At 41.1% G+C, this 21734-nt stretch overlaps 1 protein-coding gene across 1 annotated transcript; it reads right to left on the bottom strand.

The window, feature by feature from the left end:
- Positions 1-8351: 8351 nt before the first annotated feature.
- On the bottom strand, positions 8352-21032 carry lrrn1 (leucine rich repeat neuronal 1). Its single transcript, XM_070958394.1, has 2 exons — positions 20646-21032; positions 8352-11493 (listed from the first exon to the last, which is right to left on the bottom strand). The coding sequence occupies exon 2, from the start codon at positions 11332-11334 to the stop codon at positions 9181-9183; it is 2154 nt and encodes a 717-aa protein (XP_070814495.1). The 5' UTR covers positions 11335-11493; positions 20646-21032; the 3' UTR covers positions 8352-9180.
- Positions 21033-21734: the final 702 nt, after the last annotated feature.

Below are 21734 nucleotides of genomic sequence, written 5' to 3'. Positions count from 1 at the left end.
ACGTTCTCCAGCCTTTCTGCAAACACGACGATGCTGACTGAAGAGTTCAAACTTGGACTCGTCGGTCCAGAGTACCTTCTTCCAGTCATCAACAGTGCAGTGTTTGTGTTTCCTGGCAAATCTGAGGCGTTTCTGGATGTTTGCAGGCCTCAGTAATGGCTTCTTAGCAGCTATTCTTCCCTTTAAGCCTTGTTCTGTCAGTCATCTGCTTATGGTCATTCTGGAGACTTTCTCAGGCTCTGATCTAGAAGCATTCATCTCTGCCTGAAGATCAGCAGTGATCTTCCTTTTGTCTCTAGTACTTAAAATCTTGAGGTGTCTGACATCTGCTTCAGTTAACTTGCGTTTCCTGCCTCTTCCTTGGCGCATTTTGTAAGTACCAGACTCGGCAATTGACTCCACAGCATACTTGACCACACCGTGAGAACACTTTATGTCTTTCTCTATTTGTCTCAGAGACCATCCAGCATCATGAAGTGCTTTAACGCAGACTCTTTCATTTTCAGTGAGCTCTCGACATTTTACCATTTTCAACAGGAATGAGGAATTTCAAACTGAATTCACCTTTTTATACAGTGAGGTTAACGTCACTTCTCTGAGAAGTCAGAAATTAATCAAGCATAACATTCAACCACTAAAACTAATTTTTCTGTTCAGGAATGCAAGTAAATAACTATAATTTGACATATTAATCAAGAAATAATAATGTGCTTTACTATTTTTTCAGTTCTTTTGGAAATCAGTAATTTGAAATTTCATGGATAACAATAATAATTATATTTTAGCATTAAAAATATCATTTCGGTTAAAGAGCTTCTACATATTGGTGTATTAACCATTACAGAAACATAAAAAATGAATAAACCTTACTTTGGGTGGTGGTCTTAAACTGTATTTGCTATGGGCAAAAATTACATATAACACAGCACTTCAATACGAACATGGAAATACACTTTACAACACAATCAGAACAATTGTTCAGGGTTTAAATATTTAAAATAAATATCTAGAACCATGCAGAATTGTGGAAAATGAACATCACTGCTAATAACACTGAGGCCACAGTTATGATGTCAAGAAAAGCAGCACTCTCATTATCTGCTTGAGGTAGCGATTATCTCCTCTCAAGCCATGGTTTTCTGTGAGAAATGTGGAAATTGTAAATGTATTTAGTTATTTCTCATGCCAACATGAGTTATTATTCTATTCTATTCTATTCTATTCTATTCTATTCTATTCTATTCTATTCTATTCTATTCTATTCTATTCGGATTAATTAAGACTTGATTCATCATTCAAATGATCAGTGGTGTTGCTGGGGTCTCTTGGGGCTCCAAGCAAGAAATCCCTGGGGCCCCCACCCCACCTGTGCACGTCGCAAAAAATTAGTTTTTTTTGCACACATAAATGCACAATTTCTGGGACATTTGAGATGAATACTGAAGAAATAGATTAGTGGTTCTCAAAGCGAGGTCCAGGGACCAACAGAGGTCCCTGAAAGCCCAGGCCTATCAATACTCGTTGTTGTAAATAAGTGGCCAGGCCCCCCCTAGTGGCCGGGGGCTCCAAGCCCCGCCCCTGCAAATGATGAGAATAATGTGACAAACTTACAAATATTCAGGTGCAGTTCAGGACATTTCATGATTCAGTTTCAGTTTCCCTTTCACAAGACTAACACGCAGTAACACGAGTCTTACAATGTTTTACAGAGTAAAAGGGAATAACAGCAATGCATAATCTCCAGCAGCAATCAATGCAGAGCTTTCACAAATCAAGTCAGCCAGGCGTGTTGCCTGTAAAGACGCTGAATCTCTCAAGAGGCTCCACTCTTCCAATCAATACCCTTTGTCTGTTTCCACTTAGCCGGCTATGGGTCAGTGTCTGTGTTTTAAATGAGGTGTAATAACAGTGAACACTTTCTCTGCAGGACCCCTGCTGCTGCACGGAGACAAAAGAGTCTCTCACCTCAGACTCTGTTTAACTGTTTATGTTTCTCTTTGTTTAAAGGACATGTTCACTGTGCTTTGTCAAACTCCAGCTAGTACGGCCATTATATCAGAGCTGAACAACATTTTCAATGAAATCTTACAGGTCAGTTCAGGTCCAGTGTTGCAATAGGACCACCTGTCAGTCATGGGTTATTTTGGGCAACACAAGACACCTCTGGATCACAGAGGTACAGAGTCACAGGTGTCACATCATCGTTTCTGTGTGTATTTCCCATTATCTCAGTCTTGTAGACTGTCTGTGACTGTCAGCAGTGGTAACAGGAAACGGTGTGCGTGCTCACTGTTCACTCCTCATTTTCAGCCCCTCATCATTAGTGATCACGCACCTAAACTGGCTCCAGATTTCTGCGAGCTGTCTGCACTGTGCCTTCGGCACGCACACAGGCATGAAATGGCCTGTCTTTGAGAAGTCAATTTGCACCAGTCACAGCGGAGAACGATTACGACACACAGCAATGAACACTTTTTAATGGTGTGTTATCATTGTGGAAAATGGAAAAGGCTTTGAACAACAGAAGGCAACTTGCTCTTGTTCCTGACATAAAATGCAACCTGGTTAATGTGAATAAATATGTGGAAAAACAGTTTCTCAGAGAGGAGTTACTGACTTAGACATTTTAATAAAGCAGCCACAGTTTCTAATTTTACTGTTCTTAATGCCTCTTAAATCCAGTTTTAAAGTATTTGTGTTTCAACTTAAACTCAGCTGATTCGGTTGCATGCTCCTCTGCAAGCTTAGAGTTGACACTTCAGAGATACTTGCCATATCATAAAGGTTATCTCCTCTTGATAGAATCACAAAGCAGTGAGAACGCTCACTGTCTCTCATTTTCTGATGTAAATGAGAGGTTTCATAAAGGCAGGACTCGTTTGGATTTCGCAAGTCAACAGATGTTTGACCTTTTCTGACCTGCTTTCTAATGTCACCATTGTGCTGGAGGAAAAGTCAGAAGCAGCGTAAGGTCAGGCCAAAACATGTTGAAAATTATTATGCCAGGAAGAAATTTACTGGCTTTCATTTACTGTAACATGACAGCATATTGTGCAAACATTGCACATGCATGTGTGTGGCCACTCACTGCTGTATGTGCACACACACACACACACACACACACACACACACACACACACACACACACACACACACACACACACACACACACACACACACACACACACACACACATAAGCAATCAATATAAGAGAACGTTTTACACTGTTTTGTTGAGCAAACAATCAATAAAGTAATGGGGTGAGGCCACCTCACATTGTATTGTACCATCATTGTTTCACCTTCATGTCAAAGTGGAGTATTGTTTGTAAATCTGTTTCATCACTGAAAGAGGAATGTGCGTGCTTGTTTGCTCTGTACACGTGTATATGCTGTGTCTGAATTTAGACCATTATTTCCTGCTTTCATTGCTACAGAACACGTTATGTGCATTTTTGAATAAAGACACAACAGTAACAGTAGGAGCTATGTCTAAGAAGATGGAAATGAGCTTCAAGCCTCTGTGTCAGCAGTGAGACTTAACACACACTCACGCTTACAGTATGCTGCAGGCAAAAAGCGCAGCTCTTTAATTGGGCCCTGGGAGAAAACACCACAACAACCGTCCAACAATTCATTATGCATTTAACAGATGATTAACATCACTGAAATGCATTATGTTGCCTTACTGCTATTGTGACTTCTCCCACAGTGTTTCTTCATTATTCAGACAGCATAGGAGCAACAATCTCATCACAATCTACAAATACAGAGGCACACAACAAGAACCCATGAAACTAACCTGCTCTTCTGCTGGTGATTGTGTTCCACATTATTCAAATGTGATTTCTGTGTTACAAAAGGCTCAAATAAATAAAAGTCTGCAGTGAGAGATTTCATGTTTCGTTGACATCAGTGGAACTCATTGCCCCAAAACTGCATACTGCATTTGTTTTACCATCATTTTCATGTTCAGTGACCATACCTGGAATATAGGCCAGTGCATTCTGATAAAAACACAAGATAATGAGGGTGTACATAGATTTGTAAAGATTGGGGTTTACCAAGTTAGGAAAGGGTTTCCATGCCGTGAAGCTGTGCCGGGACAGTACACCTGTCAGAAACACCAAACACTTGACAGAACAGTCCGTACCAGTGCTGGAGAGCCACGTAAACATCATTCATCAAGACTGAGAGTCTACAGCCACTGCACCAGCATTGTGACGCAATACCAATGTGGTACTTTGAGCTGAAGGTTAACGTCATCATGCTAATATGCTTTACAATGAAATTGCTAACATTCTGATGTTAAACAGATTTAACATTAGCACTAAATACAGAGCACAGTATGTGGTTATAAACCAAAGTATTGGCCAAATTAAACTTTGATGATACGGATGAAGACATGACAGCACTAAAGTAAAGGCTCAGGGGATCACTAAAGTTATTACAATCACGCCGAGAGGAATTTGAACATCTGTACCATATGTCATGGCTCTCTAAGCAAGAGTTTTCAGGAAATTTCACTCAAAATACAAATTACTTCATAATGTTACTGGACCAAAAGTCAGGGAATCACCACAGTCTTTTGGACGTGGACGTCTGTACAGAATCTCTTTGGCAATCCGTCCAATAGTAAGATAATTCTGTCTGGACCAAAGTGCTGGACTGACCCTAAACTGAAAGTAGCCATGCCATACAAAATCAGAAAAAACACATTTTTCTGATGACTATACATCTTTTTCCTGATTCTTCTCCCTAAATGAACCATTTAATGTTGATGGAGGTCACACAACTTCAGTTCACCACCTTCTGCACAGTGTCATTCATCAAAGGCTTGCTGGGTAACAAGTACTCTGTGAGTAGTTAAATATATCCTTGTATGTGTGAGAGTTTGGGAGAGCACAGACTCACAGGTGCAGTCTCTGCAGGGCAGCCACCTGCTCTCAGAAAGAGATGTGAAATTATACCCACACTTTCCCCAGAACAATGAAAATAAGCAAGGCCGGACTGATTGCTGCACCCAACAAGCAGCCATGATAACTTTGGTTATGCATGCCTCCTCATTCGCCGGGATAAACAATCTCTGTGAGATTACCTTCTGTTGAACCCTGTTGATGATCACCTCTTCTCTAAGAGTGGAGCTCATCACGTTGGCCAAATACAGGTAGTGAGGAGCCAGAGCACTCTGAGCCATCAACAGCTGAGTGCTGTGTGGATTACAAAAGGCAGTGAAATGCTTTCTGCTTTTCTCACTTCAGTTTCATGCACTTAGCAGTATATGGCTGCACAGCGCTTTGGAGGAGGTAAACTTTTTTTTTTAAATTTGAATCTCAACTGGAACTGTTCATGCAAGGGTGCACTGTGCTTTAGAAATGCATACAGTATACAATTATGTTTTACAATGAAAAGCAGTTAAAACATTTAGCCATAAAGGGTAATTCTGGTCTTTTTAAACATGGGCACTATTTTGTTTTACATATTTTGGGGTTTAATTGATTAATAGGTACAAAAAGTTTTAGATTGCCTCAACTGGCAGCTGCAAAATGGGCTTCAATGCCTGCAACATAATCCTTGTGGGCAAATGTGCCTGTAATGACCTTTTTGCTGAGGAGTTACATCCTCTTTGTTTAAACAGAAACTGTTTTGTTCAGAGCCACCAGATTCCTTTGACAAAAAGAAAAATTTTACTTCACAGAACACAGGGTTTGCTGATCTACTGCTGCCTTGATCGCTTAGTTTGTTTATGTATGGTGTGACTATGGTGCTTTAACATGCCAGTTCAATTCAGTACTAACCCTTTAAAACACCAAAGCATCAGGAGCAGACGAGCTGTGCAGGTTAACAGTGGGATTTCATTTGAATTCAGTCACCTGTGCTCAGAGCTCAACTACTGCTTCAGCCTCTCTTTGGTTTATCCTTAGTTCCTCAAACAGGTGCTCAATCTTTTAGGCTTTAAATGGATGAAGAGCTTCAGGTTCTGGCTCAGACTCACCTCCTGCCTACTCACTGGACGATGATTAAATTTTGATTCACTTCTCTCAGCAACTGCAGCAGGTATGTTGGAAATCAGCTGAAAATTGAGACAAAACGGCCCCCTGTAGATTGTGAATCACTGCTGAGGCCAGAAACAGGTCACCACCCAGACCCAAACACCCCACCAACTCACCACCCGCTTAGTTATCTACATAAATGAAACCACACTGGCAGTGTTGGTACTGAATGCTTGAAAGCTGACCTCTGTTTGCAGTAGGATTTTCTGTCATTGGGATCATTAAGAAAAAATATCAGAATATAGTTACGTCCTGAAATGCAGATGAACCAGCGGCGCTGGAAACAAGTACTGTGCAAATATTTGCACAATAACATTTTATTTCTCTTGCAGTATGCACAGTCTTCAGCTGCAGTTTTTTAGTTGACCTCAAGTATGACAGAAGAAAAAGAGGCATGAAGCCCAGCTGTGGAACCCTCTGTGCCGTTCCTATTCACCTTCAGTGCAAAGACAGAGCTTTTCTCGCTCCACACCATTGAAAGCGTACATGATGTTTTAGTGGTTTCCCACCTGCGGGGTGTTGACCTTGTCAGTGGTATTTCAGGCTCTGGGGACTTTCTCTCACTTGGCTGCCAGCACCCGCAGGTGGATGGAGGGAGGGGTTGTCATGGAAACAGGCCACTTGGACGGGACACGGTGCAGGCTCCAGCACAGGCTTTGAAAAGCTTTCATTGATAGCCGTCCCAATGAGCTGATTTCCGGTCTGTTACTAGGCTACCCACTGAGATGGTATGAGGACTCGTCCACTGTGCAGAAAAAAGCACGACAGCAGATTTTATAAGTAGCAGTTTCAGTGTGCAAGTTTAACGAATGGAAGACTACTGCTGCTTTACTGTCCTCCATCCATCATTCATAGGACACAGGTCCCCCCAAAGTGTCCATGACATTCTCTGACATTTTTGCTGCATCTCCTGACATCTCCATACACAACGAAAATCATCTGTTACACATCTGTTATATGTTCTATAATGGGATGTATAATTTGAAGGAGTGATGCTATTTTAAACTCCTTCATTTGCCTTAGAAAGCAATTCATAAGAATTTATTAACAATTAATAAATGGTTAATTAAGCACTATACTGGAAATTTAAGATATTTCTTTAAATGCTTATAATTTGAAAAACTATAAGTTTGGGTTGAAACTGTTCATGAATGTGTATGGGGTAAAAACCTCAAGGTCCATTTTCTCCATTTCTTCCAGAACTAGTTTGTTCAGTTTCCACAAGTATTTAAATAAGTAAATACTTTATCATTAAAATAAATGAGCACTTAAAACCTAACATCCCTTTTAAAAATCTGTTTTTTTTTCCATTAGGATTTGAGTGTTAATCAAATCAGTGAAAGCATTCTAATCATTCATGAACAGTTTATAGACCGGTCACAGATACCTCACAGGAGAGAGCCTGCACGAGAACGAGCATGTTGTCAGGGGAGACTAAACGGAGATCGTTTGATTGCACCACAAAGCCCAGAGCTGTCAGTCAACATCAGAAACAAACAGAGCTTCTGGGCTCCCACTGGAGATCCACTTTTCTACACACAGAGATTGGGATTTGCATTGTGGTGGAGTTATGGACCTTGCAGAGACATTGATGGGTTGCAAGTAACTCAACATACAACTGTCTCAGTAGTTTTTACAGAAAAAGCAGATGGTTGTTTCGTGTCATTTTACTGAGATTAAAAAATCTACCTTTTATGTTAAATCAAACAAAAATTCAACATGACACAGTGATGAATTATTTGTAGTCTCAGACATGCTGTAAATTCTGCACCACATACAGTAGAAAAATGCTGAGAAACATTTGGCGGATTACAGAGGGGTTGCTCACTGCCAAATAATGCTGCAGTCTGTACTTGCTGTAACTGTCCATTATCCATAATCACCATCGCCTTCGATCTTGTCTCAGCTGCATTATACTCCCCATGTTGCTTCTTTTCTATGCAGTGAACAAAACATTCAGGCACTATATCCACTGTGAATAAAGTGGATAATTTCTTTGTTTCTGAAGTCACTGTATGTTCTCTGAGGCATATTGTGCAGTACTAACACTGTACTGGGATTACAATTTAAACGATTCTCTGATATTTGCTTTGCGGAGCCAAACAAACTGCAGTCTGCATCCTCCATCCTCTCATCAACACTTAACACAACGCTCATCCCAGTGAAATGAATAAAATCCTAATGTAAGACATTCATACTTTTTTGCAATTGTAGTTTTTAAACCTTTACTTTCAACCAGGAAATGTCTTATTAAATATTCAGGATACACAATTAGAAAAATGACACGTGGTGTTGAAATCATGGTTTAAAAAATATGAGTAAGGAAGATTTTATTTAACTTGCTCCTCAATAAACAACATGTTTGTGTGTGTAAACCACAACAAAACCAGTGATTGTAGACATATTCTAGCAAAATAAGAAAAGGAATATTTAAGAAATTTAAAAAGCCTTACATCTAGTTACCTAGTTCATAACATTCATATTTCTATTGCTGGTTTACAGTAGCTGCTCTGCAAACTTAAAGTCTAAATCAAACATACTGTTATTTAATGTACAAAAAGTAAAATAAATCATAGCTGATACAACATTACAGAGGAATTGCTAACATTATTCAATAGACAGTATATCAAGTCTAAATGTACTTTGTCAGCTTATATTTGAGTTGATAGACAAATTAGTATATATATTTCAGTGCACAACAGTCAACAGTGAAACTGTTTTACAAGAGAAAGAAAGATGGCAGTCTCTAACAGTTCTGCCGGAGAAACAAGTCAAAAAGGGGTTGGAATTCAGCTTTTCCTTTGCTCGCATATGCTGAATCCGTGACAATGCTCATGCTGTGTTCATCAAAACAAATACTAAAAATAAAGCACAGTGACTACTAAGTCCAGGAAGCTAAACAAAGCTGCCATATTGTGTGTCGAAATGGGCGAGAGGTAAAAAGGCAATGTCCTAAAAATCTCGGTTTGTCATTCGCTTGAAAGGGCAAGTCTGAGAGAACTGAAGAAAACAGAAAAGAAACATGAAACAAAAAATGACTTACTTCACTTTTACACAAAGAAGCAAGTATGTATATTTGTGCTCCTGAAAGAAACATGTCCTTGAATCTCCGACTGGATAGTAGCTCTCACCACATGTAATAGCTACGTGTGGTGTCCACCTGACTGGGTTTGGTCTCAGATGAGCCCTCTTTCTCCTTCTCACTGTCTGCCTCCCACAAGTTGATAAGAGGAGGGTACAATTCATTTAGCGGTATTGACGAGGTTTTCTGCATGTACTTTTTCAGAGAATGGTGATAGTTTTTCCTCTTCCACCTCTTGGCAATGTACACTCCCAGAGAGGCCAGACTGATGATTGCAAACATTGTTCCCATAACTACTGCAAGAGCAGTGTTGGTCCCTTGGTCAGATATTTCCACCGTGAAGGTTGCTTGCTTCGTCGTCACATTCACACACGACTTCTGCGTTTGTTGGTGGACGTTGGACACGGTGAGGCACACCTCATACTCAGTTGCTGGTTGTAAATGTGTAAGGTTGTACTCATGGACGTCCACAGGTACCCTGGCAGTGTAAGTAATATGTGGATTGTCTATTTTCATGGTGGCAGATGACCACTTGAGGTTAGAGGTCATTACATTGGAGTTTATTTTCCAAGAGACCAGGATTGAGTGAGATTCTGTTTGTTTGACGTAGATCTTCATAAGCTGAGTGCTGTCTAACAGAGTACCGTTCACACGTATAGCTGCCACTCTTGTGTCAGCTCCCTCTGAATTTTGAGCAACACAGGTGTATCTGCCGGAGTCTTCCACTTGGATATGAGAAATTCTCAATGTCCCTTCACTGCTGAGACTGTACTTGTCAGATAGGGAGTCCATCATCACCTTGTTCCCCATTGGTGTCACCCAGTAGATTTCAGGCTCAGGCTGGGACATAGCTCTGCAGTCCAAGTCCACAGTCATGCCAATGTCAAGATTGAGGTGGCTAAGGAAGGTATCATGGGAAATCATGGGCAAGCACTGGTTTGCTAAATTCTTCTGCAGAACCTCCCGCACATGCATTCCCCTTACTTCTGTTGGCATGGCACAAAACATGGACAAAGGTTCCATAAAACGGACAGTGGTTTTGTTGGAGCTCATCCACTGGATAACACAGTCACAGCGCAGAGGATTGCTGTGGATGCTGATTTCACGTAAGTTGGGGAGAGAGTCCACAGTGGACTGATAGAGGGCATTCAGGGCGTTATTGTTTAGCATTAGGCTCTCCAGGGCTGGGGCATCACGAAATGCCTGGCGGTTGATGTAGGAGAATTTGGGGTTGTTTGTAGCCTCCAGCTTTGTGAGCTCGGGAAGATTGTCCAGAGCGTACCGGTCAATAGAAACCAACTCACCCATGTTGTTTATACCCAGCTCCTTCAGTCTCAGCATGTTCTTGAAATCTCCTTCCTGAATCTTGTGCACTGGATTTTTGTTTAAATCCAGGAACTTGAGGTTAGGTAGTTTTTGAAGGGCTCTCTGAGGAACTCGGACCAGCTTATTGTCATAGAAAGAGAGACTCTCAAGATTGTCAAGCCCCACAAAGGCATTTCCGGGGATGTCTGTCAAATCCATCCCAGCCAACACCAGGCTTCTTAGGTTTCCCAGTGGTTTGAAATTAAAGTCCATTATTCCAACAACAGGGTTCTCTCCAATCATGAGGATCTCTAAATTGGGTGTAGATTCAAACCACTGACTGTTGATGGTCTTGAGCTTGTTGGAGTTGAGGTGAAGCCTGAGCAGGTTGTGGAGCCCAGAGAAGGCATTGGCAGAGATAGAGTTGATCTGATTGTGGTTGATGTAGAGCTCTTGCAGGTTGCTGAGGTCTTGCAGACAGTAGTCAGGCATTTCTGTGATCTGGTTCTCCTCCAGATGAAGTGTGGTGAGCTGGGACATATTGGTAAGACCAACATCTCGAATGCTACTAAAGTTGTTCTGGGACAAATCCAGCTCAGTCAGGTTGAAGAGCTGCTCCAGCTCCTCACTGGTTCTGGCAATGTAGTTGCTCTGCAGGAGGAGAACCTGAGTGTCACTGGAGAGGTTCCCTGGGATACGTGTTAAGCGTAGATCATTGCAGTCCACAGTGATGGCTTCTCTGTAGGTGGACTGGGGAGTAAACCAAGGCCGGATCTCACACACACACAGCTGGGGGCACTCATTGCTCTGGACGAAGGAGAGTCCTATTGATCCCAGGACCAGGCCAGCAAACACTTGGCCTAGAATAAAACAGTCTAACCTCCGTCTAGCCATGCTGGAGAGGGACAGGAGGGGCAGATGACTTTGGGAGAAAGTGCGTTACAGTCATCAACCAGATCTTTCTGTTAATTAGGTTTTTCTGTCCAGCGAAGTTGGCAGGAGATGAAGTACAGGACAGAATTTCACATGAAGATGTTGGCGCTGCAGGATAACCTGGAAAGAAAGAGAAAACGTGTTATTGTATATGTATATGCTACTGAAAAGAAAAAAGCTTTTATGTAATGTTTCTAAATGCAAAGGGTATATAATACAGAGTTACAGTTTTAGCTAGCAGCATGTTGGTCGGTCAGTATGTGAGTTGGTCCACCACTTTGGTCCAGACTAAAATATCTCAACAACTTCTGAATGTATTATATGAAATTTGGTGCCACCATCCAGTCTTAAGTTTGTCCAATACTTTGGTTCAAAACTAAATACCTGCTAAGTAAATTCAACTGTTTTGATCACTGTGATGATGAACATGATAAACATTATACCTGGTAAGCAGCAGCATGTTACTCTTGTCATTGTGAGCATTATCAGCATGTTGACATTTTAGCATTTATGTTTAAGCACTACTGTGGTAAGGTACAGTCTCACAAAGCAGCTAGCATGACTGCACACTCTCAGTCTCGTATGTAATAATTACTGAATTATCACAGAATCTTTCATGTTTCTTGTAAATGCAGCAATTACTTCCAACAACAGATTGACTAACAACAACTGCTTCTCCACTATCCTTGTGAGACCATGAGTTATGTGCAGCATCAACAGTTTTGAGAAAATGCAAGTTCAGCTCATTACAATGCATGCACAAAACACTGCTCTGAACTACTTGGAAACAGATCAAATTCCATTGAGGGCTTTCATCTGTCCAACAGGCCCCATAAGGACTCCATCATTAGCTTCTCCGAACATCATTAAACTCTATGAGAGATTAGTATGTGCTGTGCCTCAAACGTCTCAATTTTTAATGGAACACATTCAGCATTCTGAATTTAGGGCAAACATGAAAAAAAAGTTTTTAGCAGGCCTAGGATTTTTCCAGGATGATTGGGTACAGAAGGAAAATTGTCAAAACTTTGAGCAGCACTCTTTAACTCTAAGTAGACTTCCAATAGGGATTTCAGGAGTGGGTTGTGAGAGGACTAGAGAGTCTGATCTAGCCCAGTCACTTGGTTCAGTGATTCGAGCTCCTGAGAGGTATAATGGGCATCTGCTTGCCCATATGGCAGTTACACTTACTCCAGCGACTTGGAAGATAAATCATTAAGTCTGGCAACAATAGACAGCTTTTACTCAATGCCAGTGCTACATTTACACTGTTTATGAATACATGGGAAGTGCAATTGTACAATTTTTATCTAGGGATGGGTTGGGTAACCATTTTGAAATATTTTTCTCTGATGAGGATCTAACTGGGATGGAAACACTGTCCATGCAAATACATTTGTGGTTTGGTCATGGCCTCCAGAGGATGAAACCTCAACAACCATTGGATGTACTGCCTTTTAACATACTACAAATGTGTATGCTCCCTCAGGAAGAACAATGCCTTTGGCAGTCCTTTAACTTTTTAATCGAGTGCCATCATCAGATTCAATTTTTCATTTGTGCAATACTTTTAAATTTGTATGCCAATTCACAAATGCTAACAACCTAATATGCTGAACTATGATGGTGAATGTGGTAAACGTACCTGCTAAACATCAGCATGTTTACATTGTCATTATAAACACTGCAGCATGGTGACATTAGCTTAAAGCATTGTTGTACCTAAACACCCTCTTAGAGCCGTTTTTGCAATAGAGAATTAGTCTAGTTAATGATGATCTGGAGTAAACATTGCCTTTCACATTACTTTTATCGCAATGACAGCAGATACGTCACTCAATAATTCTTTTCACTTGCAAACACTGTATATAGACATGCCGTGCCTATGCAAAAGTTTTATCCCTCACAATTGCTTATTAACATCAGGATCAGGTTGCCAGTGCTTCTTTAACAAGCCCATGCGCCTGCAGTATCCTACAGCACACATAAGAGATCCCATCACTCAATTAGATCTATTTAATAAATGAGGCACCCCACCCTGTGTAAGAGCCACAGCAGCACCACAGCAACATTGCCTTCTCCACCACACAGCTTTATGGTCAGCACCAGCTTAAGAAGATAGTGCTTAAGAGGCTTTCAAACAAGAGAGCTGACTAATTCATCTGAATGCAAACTGCCTGGCAACAGCACCAGGGCGACAGGAACACCTCTCCGCTCCTCCTATACTGGGGATTCCCTATGGGGCAGGGCGGAGCATGGGTGAAACAGGGATAGCACACTATGTTGACTTTAAGCTAAAGCGCTGTATATTGTGACGATTGCTGCCCAGTCAGGATTAGTGGATGGAGATACTGAAGTGGAGATTAGCTAGAGGCAGTGTAATGGATTCAAACCCAGAGGAGAGAAACAGGTCACTTTGCACTTTATTTCAAAGCTGCATATCAGTGGAATCCAAGACGCATGACGGAGAATTTATCAGTACTCTCATCATGAAAATAAAATAAAATATCATATTTAGAATGACTTAATTTCATTACAACACTAACAAAATTGTTTAAGTTCAGATATTTTAACATCAGCTTGCTGTGTTCATGTTACTGCACCACAGCCATCCCATTAAAAATGCATTGACAGAAAGTTTCTAGCATTATTCCTTCTCAAGAATACTGTTTTTGTTGATAAAGAGACTGTATTCTCATGAATGATAATTTACCTCTTTTAACTGAGTAAAGTCAAACAAAAAGATTCTGGAAGTAAACAGAATTTAATCAATATACAATGACAAAGTGATTGTTTTAAGTAAAAGGATTGATACTGTGATTAAATGCAGGTAAGTGTGCATTTGACTCATTCTTACATTGTTAGCTTCAAGTCACAATCTGGTATCTCTACAGCATAATATATTTATAGTAATATGTATATGGTATAGTACGTCATTTTGGAGAGGAAAAAAGCAGCAAGCAAAATATCAAAAACTGGACTCAAAATGGCTTTAAAAATATTATGCATCAAGATTGTAAGCAAGATATATTTATATACAATAATTGTCCACTCTCACATTCTTGCTTATCTATTTACCACAAACGGGGTTAATCTTAGATTCTCCCCATCTGGTAAATGCTGACAGCTTTGTCTGTGCTCCCCTTTATGCAATGTAAGATTAAGAAGTTTCTGATCCCATTTAATACTGGACACACAAAATCTAAAGTAAAAAGTGGGTTAGCTGATTTTTTTTTAATGCTGTTTTGATGTAACCATGAGCACTTAAAAGACAAAAAAAAGGTAAAGAAAAAAAAAATCAGTGTCAACATCCTGTTGGTTGATTTTTTTCAACAACAACTAAAAGCTGTCTGGGACATCCTGACACAGGCTTCACAGGTCCTTTGTGATCAGAGTCCCAGAGCCACAGGAAAGCTGAAAACACACAGCAGGTGGAGGAACACTCAACAACACAACACAACACCAAAGGCAGGAAGGCAGGAAACGGAAAAACCCAGACGCTTTTACCACGGCCACCTTTGAACCTGTGAATGGAATACAACTTGAAATAAATAGCAACAGCTTCAGACATGATTTCTATGGCCAAACGCACCACCTGACAATAGTGGCTGTAAGGTATGGGATCACAAACATGGGTTTGTTACAGTATATGGGGAGTTCAGTAGGCGTGACCAGAGTGCAGCTTTTATTAATCAAAGGCAAATAATTCACAAGTGGGGCAGGTCTTTAATACTAACCTCAAAGAAATGGATCTGTAATTAGAACATGGACATCTCTCATCTTTTATACGAGGAAGTATACAGTATCTGTTTCAGCCAGCCAGAGTCTTTGGATTGATCCCATTTTCATTTCCTAACCTCTACCTATATCCTGGAGCTACTCTATCCTATGAATATAAATTCATACATATAATCACTTCATACCTTTGAAATGCTTCAAATTTATCAAAAGATTCTGAAAATATCCTACACAAAAATATCAATTTCACGAAGTCCTTATCTCTGATATTGAATTATTTTCTGTGCTCGGCCCTGCTGGTCATCATTAGTGCACTGGAGCTAATTTACAATAGAGAGCACTCACAGCTGCCCTCAAAGAAATGGCAGATGAACTTATTACTGGTGAAGTAAGGTGCACATTTCAGATCTTGGCAGCACCCAATGTTTAATTCCCTGTGGTTGGATAAAATGCATTAACATCATCTTATGGTAAAGCACTACTTTTTCATGGTATGAAAGGAAATCCAGTGAATGAATATTTATTGTGCCTGTGCAGAACAGCTGCATGTCACGAGGGCCAACTGTATGTACTGATGGCTGTTACACATTTCTTTTACGCAATGCTCTGGTGATTTCAACTATACTTCCACAATAATTTCATATTAGTAATGAAAAAATAATAATAATAAAAAAAAAATAAAAAATATATATATGAACTGAACTTGCATTTTTATCTACATGTATACACACATTTTTATGCATATACATTTTTATATATATGTACACACACACACACACACACACACACACACACACACACACACACACACACACACACACACACACACACACACACTAGGCTCCTGTACTTGCTGTACCACAGCAATGAAACCCAAAACCCATACTACATACTAATCCTAAGAAGGGTTTTACACAATGTGTTCAAACTGAAGTGTCAAGTGTCAAAGGGGAGCTTACTCAAAGCAGAGAGCATGCATACTAAATACAGACCACGTTTGAGTGTGCTGTATCCAAGAATTACACTTGATTACTCTTGATAATCTACAAACATCAGTGGAAAGATTTTTAATTATTTTAATTGAATCAGCACCTGCTGTCCATTGCTGTTGTATAATGGCAATGGGTGTTAATTGGCTACTCCGTACAGGATGCTGGCAGCAGACCAGGCTCGAAGTAAAATTATTTATAATGTGGAAATCTGGGCTCCAGATAGCATCTTTCTTTTTTTTCAGAAGTAACAGCACTAAAACGACAGGGATTAGGTTTGTATTATATTGGTTATTTGGCCAGTATTGCTGTCAACACATGTATATAGATATATAATATGATCACATACAGTACGCAGTCTGAACACATATGACAGCTGTGAAGATGCTCAGTTCCACTGCATGCCATGAAAAATGATCCCTGTCATTCCCATTTGAGAGACCGTCACTTTAAGTCACACTGAAATCCAACTTGTTAATTGACATCCTGATGTCCACAACATTCAGAGAGCTGACTGTTGACAGACATCACCTAAAAATGTCCAAACACCTCTGTGGGTGGTGCAGAAACAACCGTTTTACCTATGAAGTTTTAATGACCTGACTTTTTTCCAGTGTTTGATAATGACTGGTTACCTGAGAATATCTGTGATTAGTACAGATGACAAACAATAATCATTTTCTTCTATGTATCAGAGTTTATTTTCTCATTGCTGTCAGCCCACTCAATAATCTTGGTTGATATGTGAGAAATGGAAGATGTGATCTCCAAAAACCACATAAAGTCCCTCTCAGATCCACTCTGAGTGACTTTTAAGTCCACAGCTCAGTTTTCAAATTCCTTTCCAGTCAGTCTGAGGACACTCAGGCTCGTTGTCAAGGAAATCCTTCCTTGAAAGCGATAAGAATTGAGAGTGACATGAGAAAATAGAAATGTGATTTAAACTGGTTAGGACTCCCTTAGGACACTCACACATCCAGTACAACCCCACTGGCCCAAGTTTGCCTTTGAGCATTCAACTGCACGATGATGCAACAGAAATGAGGAAAAACAAATTACAGGTGGAGCAGGTGAGATAAACAACCCCAGGGAGCCATATCAACACATCTTGTCACAAACTGAACGAAATTGAGGTGACAAAAACAACCCCGAATTAGATGACAGAACCTGAGTGACAAGGACACTCAACAAGGGGGATATGTTCTATAGAGAACAGACCGGTGCCGTGACCAGAGGGCCAAACGAGGAGAATATGTCTAATATATAAAGTGAAAACTCGACAGTCTCTCTTTCCTTATCCTCTTCTCTCTGTCTCCATCAAAACACATGAATAAATGGAGAAAAAAAGCATATTACAGCCTCTTGGGAAACACATCCAATCAGTCTCCAGGAGACACTTAAACAGTTGCACCTCTCTTGGACACAGAATCATCTAAACTAGATCTTTTTCCAGGATGATGAGGGAATCGGGACTTTTTTCCTTCAACATGCCTCATGTGGGTTGGCGTGATCCCTTCGGTAGCGCTCACACCTGGCTCTAAAGCTCTCTCATCCCTTCCCTCCAAGGATTTGATATAACACCCTCCAGTTTCTCGCTGGAGTCTCAAATAAGCATAACTTGAAAAATGAGCCTGTCTTTTTTTAGACAATGCATGTAGCAGGTGTAATTGTTCCTGTAGAGCTGCGGTCACCCGTCCAGAGCACATCAGAGAGGAAACAATGGCACATTTGTGCATACAGTGTGAATGTATGGACAGCCTCACCTGACATACGGGTGGAAAATAAGTAGGCTAATTATGTTAAGTTACACATAATTTGAAGAGGTGCAGTGAGTTGCACATGCACACACGCTGCTGCTCTCTTGTGTAAGTATGAGTAAGAGTGAGAGTGCCGGTGTTCATGTTGGCTGGTTTCACATTGGATGATTCACGTTAGGACTTCCCGGGTTGGAGACAACTGGGTGACTTTGTCACCAGCTCAGTGGATTGATTTTACAGCAACAGCAACTCATGGTATTGATTATACAGCAGCTTGTCTGCAGCACCTCTCAAACCAGTTTACCTTCAACGAGGAAGTGTAAGATCTCAATGGACACTCGAAGTCCTCAGCCTCTCTACAAGCTGACTGATTTGATTTGTGGGAAACTGAAGCTCTTGGTAGAAAAAGTGCTAGTAAGTTATAATGGCAAGAAGAGCAAACTGCTGCATACATTTAGACTTAAGTTTAACACTGCATCAACATTTGAAATACAAGCCTACTATAAAAAGACTGTCAGCAACAAAGGTTATTAAAATTTTCTGACACTGAAATGTCTAATTTATATTAATAATGTTTGGAAACATAAATAAAACAGAGCTTTATCTACAACTATGATTGCTTGAAAACCACACCAAAAATGGCTATTTCTCACCAAACTCGCTTAAATGTGAATATGTATAATTTATAAGGTTAAAAAGATGACGATTAGGCCATTACTTTTCAATGGAAAGAGCCATAACATGTTTTCTACCAAAACAAAAAAACAAAACAAAACAAAGTGAACCAGTTAGAGGTAAGGCAGCTATGCATTATTATATCCATTTACATTTAAACAATAGACATTTGGAGAGCACTTCAGGGTTCAGTGTCTTGCTCAAGAACACTTTGACTTGTGGAGAGGAGCTGGAGCTGAACCTACAAGCAGCGACAATTACTGGCCTCATCCCTGCTGATCTACAGTCAGACCTGATCTTTCTGTCCACTCATTTGGATGAAGAGCAGGGCGAGATGTATTGCTTTGGCCAACCTTTCATGCAGAATTCAATCTGTTTGAACTTTGACATGCTAACAGAGCAGATGAGGGGGAGGTGCTCCTGTTAGCACGACCACTCGCACCCCAGCTCCCCAGAGCTGAAGGGCAGCACAGGTGTGTCTTTGAATGTCTGTCAGCATACTGCCATGCCATGAAATATTTCACACACACACACACACACACACACACACACACACACACACACACACACACACACACACACACACACACACACACTGGTGTCTCAGGAGATGGTCAAGGGTGGGGTGAGCTGAAGTGTTACTGTGCCTCTTTTCTCTGAGACCTGTAGCCCACAGAGGACAAAGGGTTAATGCCTCAGCCCTTCTTATAGGAATAATGGCAGAGGCTTGAGCTCAATAACCCAGCCCCCCCTCCCAACCCTTCACCCTGCATATACCCTTGAGACCTAAATGTTGTTGGTGGTGGGGTGAAGCCCTTTACTCCCTCTCACCCTGCTGTCTCCTAACAACCCCGCCCGCACACACACATACATACACACACCTGCCTGTCTACCCTCATGAGCAAGTTAAAAGAAAGCACACATCTTGAGTGTGTGTGTCTGCAGTATGTTGCGTGTGTGAGTAGTTCAGTTTGGAAGACTGACAGCATCACAGCACCAACGAAGACACAATTAGCAAGAATTAAACAGCATTTGATCAAATATGACACGTCCAGCTGGAGAAAGCCACAGCTGTTTGGCCCCAAAACCTCAAGAAAGCCATCACACGTTTAGAAGCAACTGCACAAGCCCAGGCTGTGATGTGTCTCATACGCTCTTTGTGTCTCTGCACTGTAACACTGACTTCTATTTGACCCAGAAGTCCTCAGAGAAAAGAGGACTCTCAGCACTTTGTTGTGAACAGAGGTCATAAACAGAGTCCTGCGGGCGGACACCGCAGAGGACGAACAAAACCCCGAAACTGAACATTTTCAGCATCTCAACCTTTCTACAGTGTGTGCCTGAAGTTGGCTGATTCAAGTCAGCAGCCTCCATCACAAAAGCGCAACAGCTGCAGCGACAGAAGCAGCGTTCGTGAACCACAATAGACCCCCTGCCAATGCAAGCCCATTCTCACCACAGCATCCTCCACACAGGGCCTTGTCTTTTCCCCCGAAGAAGACTCGGCGACTTTTTTTTCTGCTTCGAACGGAGACATCGAGACATCTGCCGACATACTTTAACATTAATATGCAAATCACATTTACACAAGGTTGCGCACGCCGCACGCAGCTCCTGCTGGCACGGCAAGTACCGCAACGAGATCAAAGTTTGTTTAGTGTGGAAGATCATTTGACGCATTAGAAAGCGCTGATGCATTTGGTCATATATGCTGGAAGGTGAAATGTTCTAATGTGGGTTCAAAACAGATTGCGTGCCCGAAGTGATGGGCTCAAACCAGACTGCATTTCTGGGGGGGGGAAAATGGTCATGCCCTTGAGTGTGTCTGCATCCTAAATATATCCTAACTCAATGCATCGCCCTTGCGGGGAAATCTGTTATGAATGGAAACACATTCACAAAGTACGCACGGTTTTACATACCAGGACAACAATGATCTGTCAACCAAAAGCTTTGATTGAGGCTTTAGATGACGCTGCTGCCTATCACATCACTAAAAAAACATCTTTTTTCAAAGCAAAAATTTACAGCTTAAAAAAAAAAAAAAAAAAGAAACTAACAAGCTGCAGCAGTGGAAGCCCAGCCTTGCCTTGCCTTTCCTGAGGGGTCTCACCTTGTTGGCATTCCAGCCGGATGTTCCCAAGCACAGGTCCTTTATCCAGATATACGCGTCAATACGCAACATAAATAAGATCAATGTGACTGTGCCAAGGGGGTTTCCTCGGGGGTTCAGCTGGCGGCTGTTTTACAGCTATTTGTCGCTTGTGTATCCACTCAGTCCCAGGGCGCCTCGGAGAGAGGCATGATGCGGTCTGCAGAGAGATCTCCAACCTGCTGCAACCCACCACCGACCGGTTTGTCGCCCCGATATTCCTCCGCTCTGTCGCTGCCGCCGCCGCTGCCTGCTCCTCCTACTGATGGAGAAGAAAAATGATAAAAACACCTGGCGCTGTCCAGGCCAGTCAGCTGATTCCCCAGCAGGCTATTGGCTGAGAGCGCCTGTCTGTCACTGTCGGCCAAGCAAAGCAGAGCACCATCTGCTCCGGGCTTGTTGTGATGAGAACAAAGACAGGAGGGGGCGGCGGGGCATGGGGCGAAAGGGGGGCATGTGGGTGGGGAGATGGGGGGGTGGTGGCAGTCTGCATGGCGTTACTACTGAATTAAAAAAACAAAACCTCCCCATCCTCTACTATACACAAACCTTGAGGATAATGAATGTGCTTTGTGTCACTAAAAGATCACAAACAAGACTTCTGTGATCTCTGAATATTTGTCTTATTCCTCTTCTTTTTCTTTTTGAATATCAATATTTTAATTCATTTTTTTAATATATATTTTTTTCTTTCTTTCTATAATTTCTAAATTTTTAAATTTTAAGCAGGGTTTTAGCAAACCCTTTCTATGACCTCTTCTCTCCCTTTTGAGGCTAACTTTAAGAGCATGCCCCAAATCATGGTCATTAGTTTTACAATCACAAGCCCACAAATTAACCTCAAATTCCTGTGAAGTTTCCAGACATAATAAACATGTCTGGATGAATTATTATTGTTATCATGACCGAAATTATCTAATTATTATTATTATAAAGTTATGCATTAAATGATGAAACGTCCAGAATATTGAGAGTTTAGAGTGTTGAGTTCAAACATTTCAAATGATAAAGCTTCCAGAGTTGGATATTACCAGATAGTATGGAAGAAGT

Source organism: Chaetodon trifascialis, chromosome 3 (genome assembly GCF_039877785.1).
Source record: "Chaetodon trifascialis isolate fChaTrf1 chromosome 3, fChaTrf1.hap1, whole genome shotgun sequence".
Taxonomy (NCBI): domain Eukaryota; kingdom Metazoa; phylum Chordata; class Actinopteri; order Chaetodontiformes; family Chaetodontidae; genus Chaetodon; species Chaetodon trifascialis.
The sequence above is the reverse complement of the archived record's forward strand: the minus strand, read 5'-3'. Positions and strand labels throughout refer to the sequence as shown.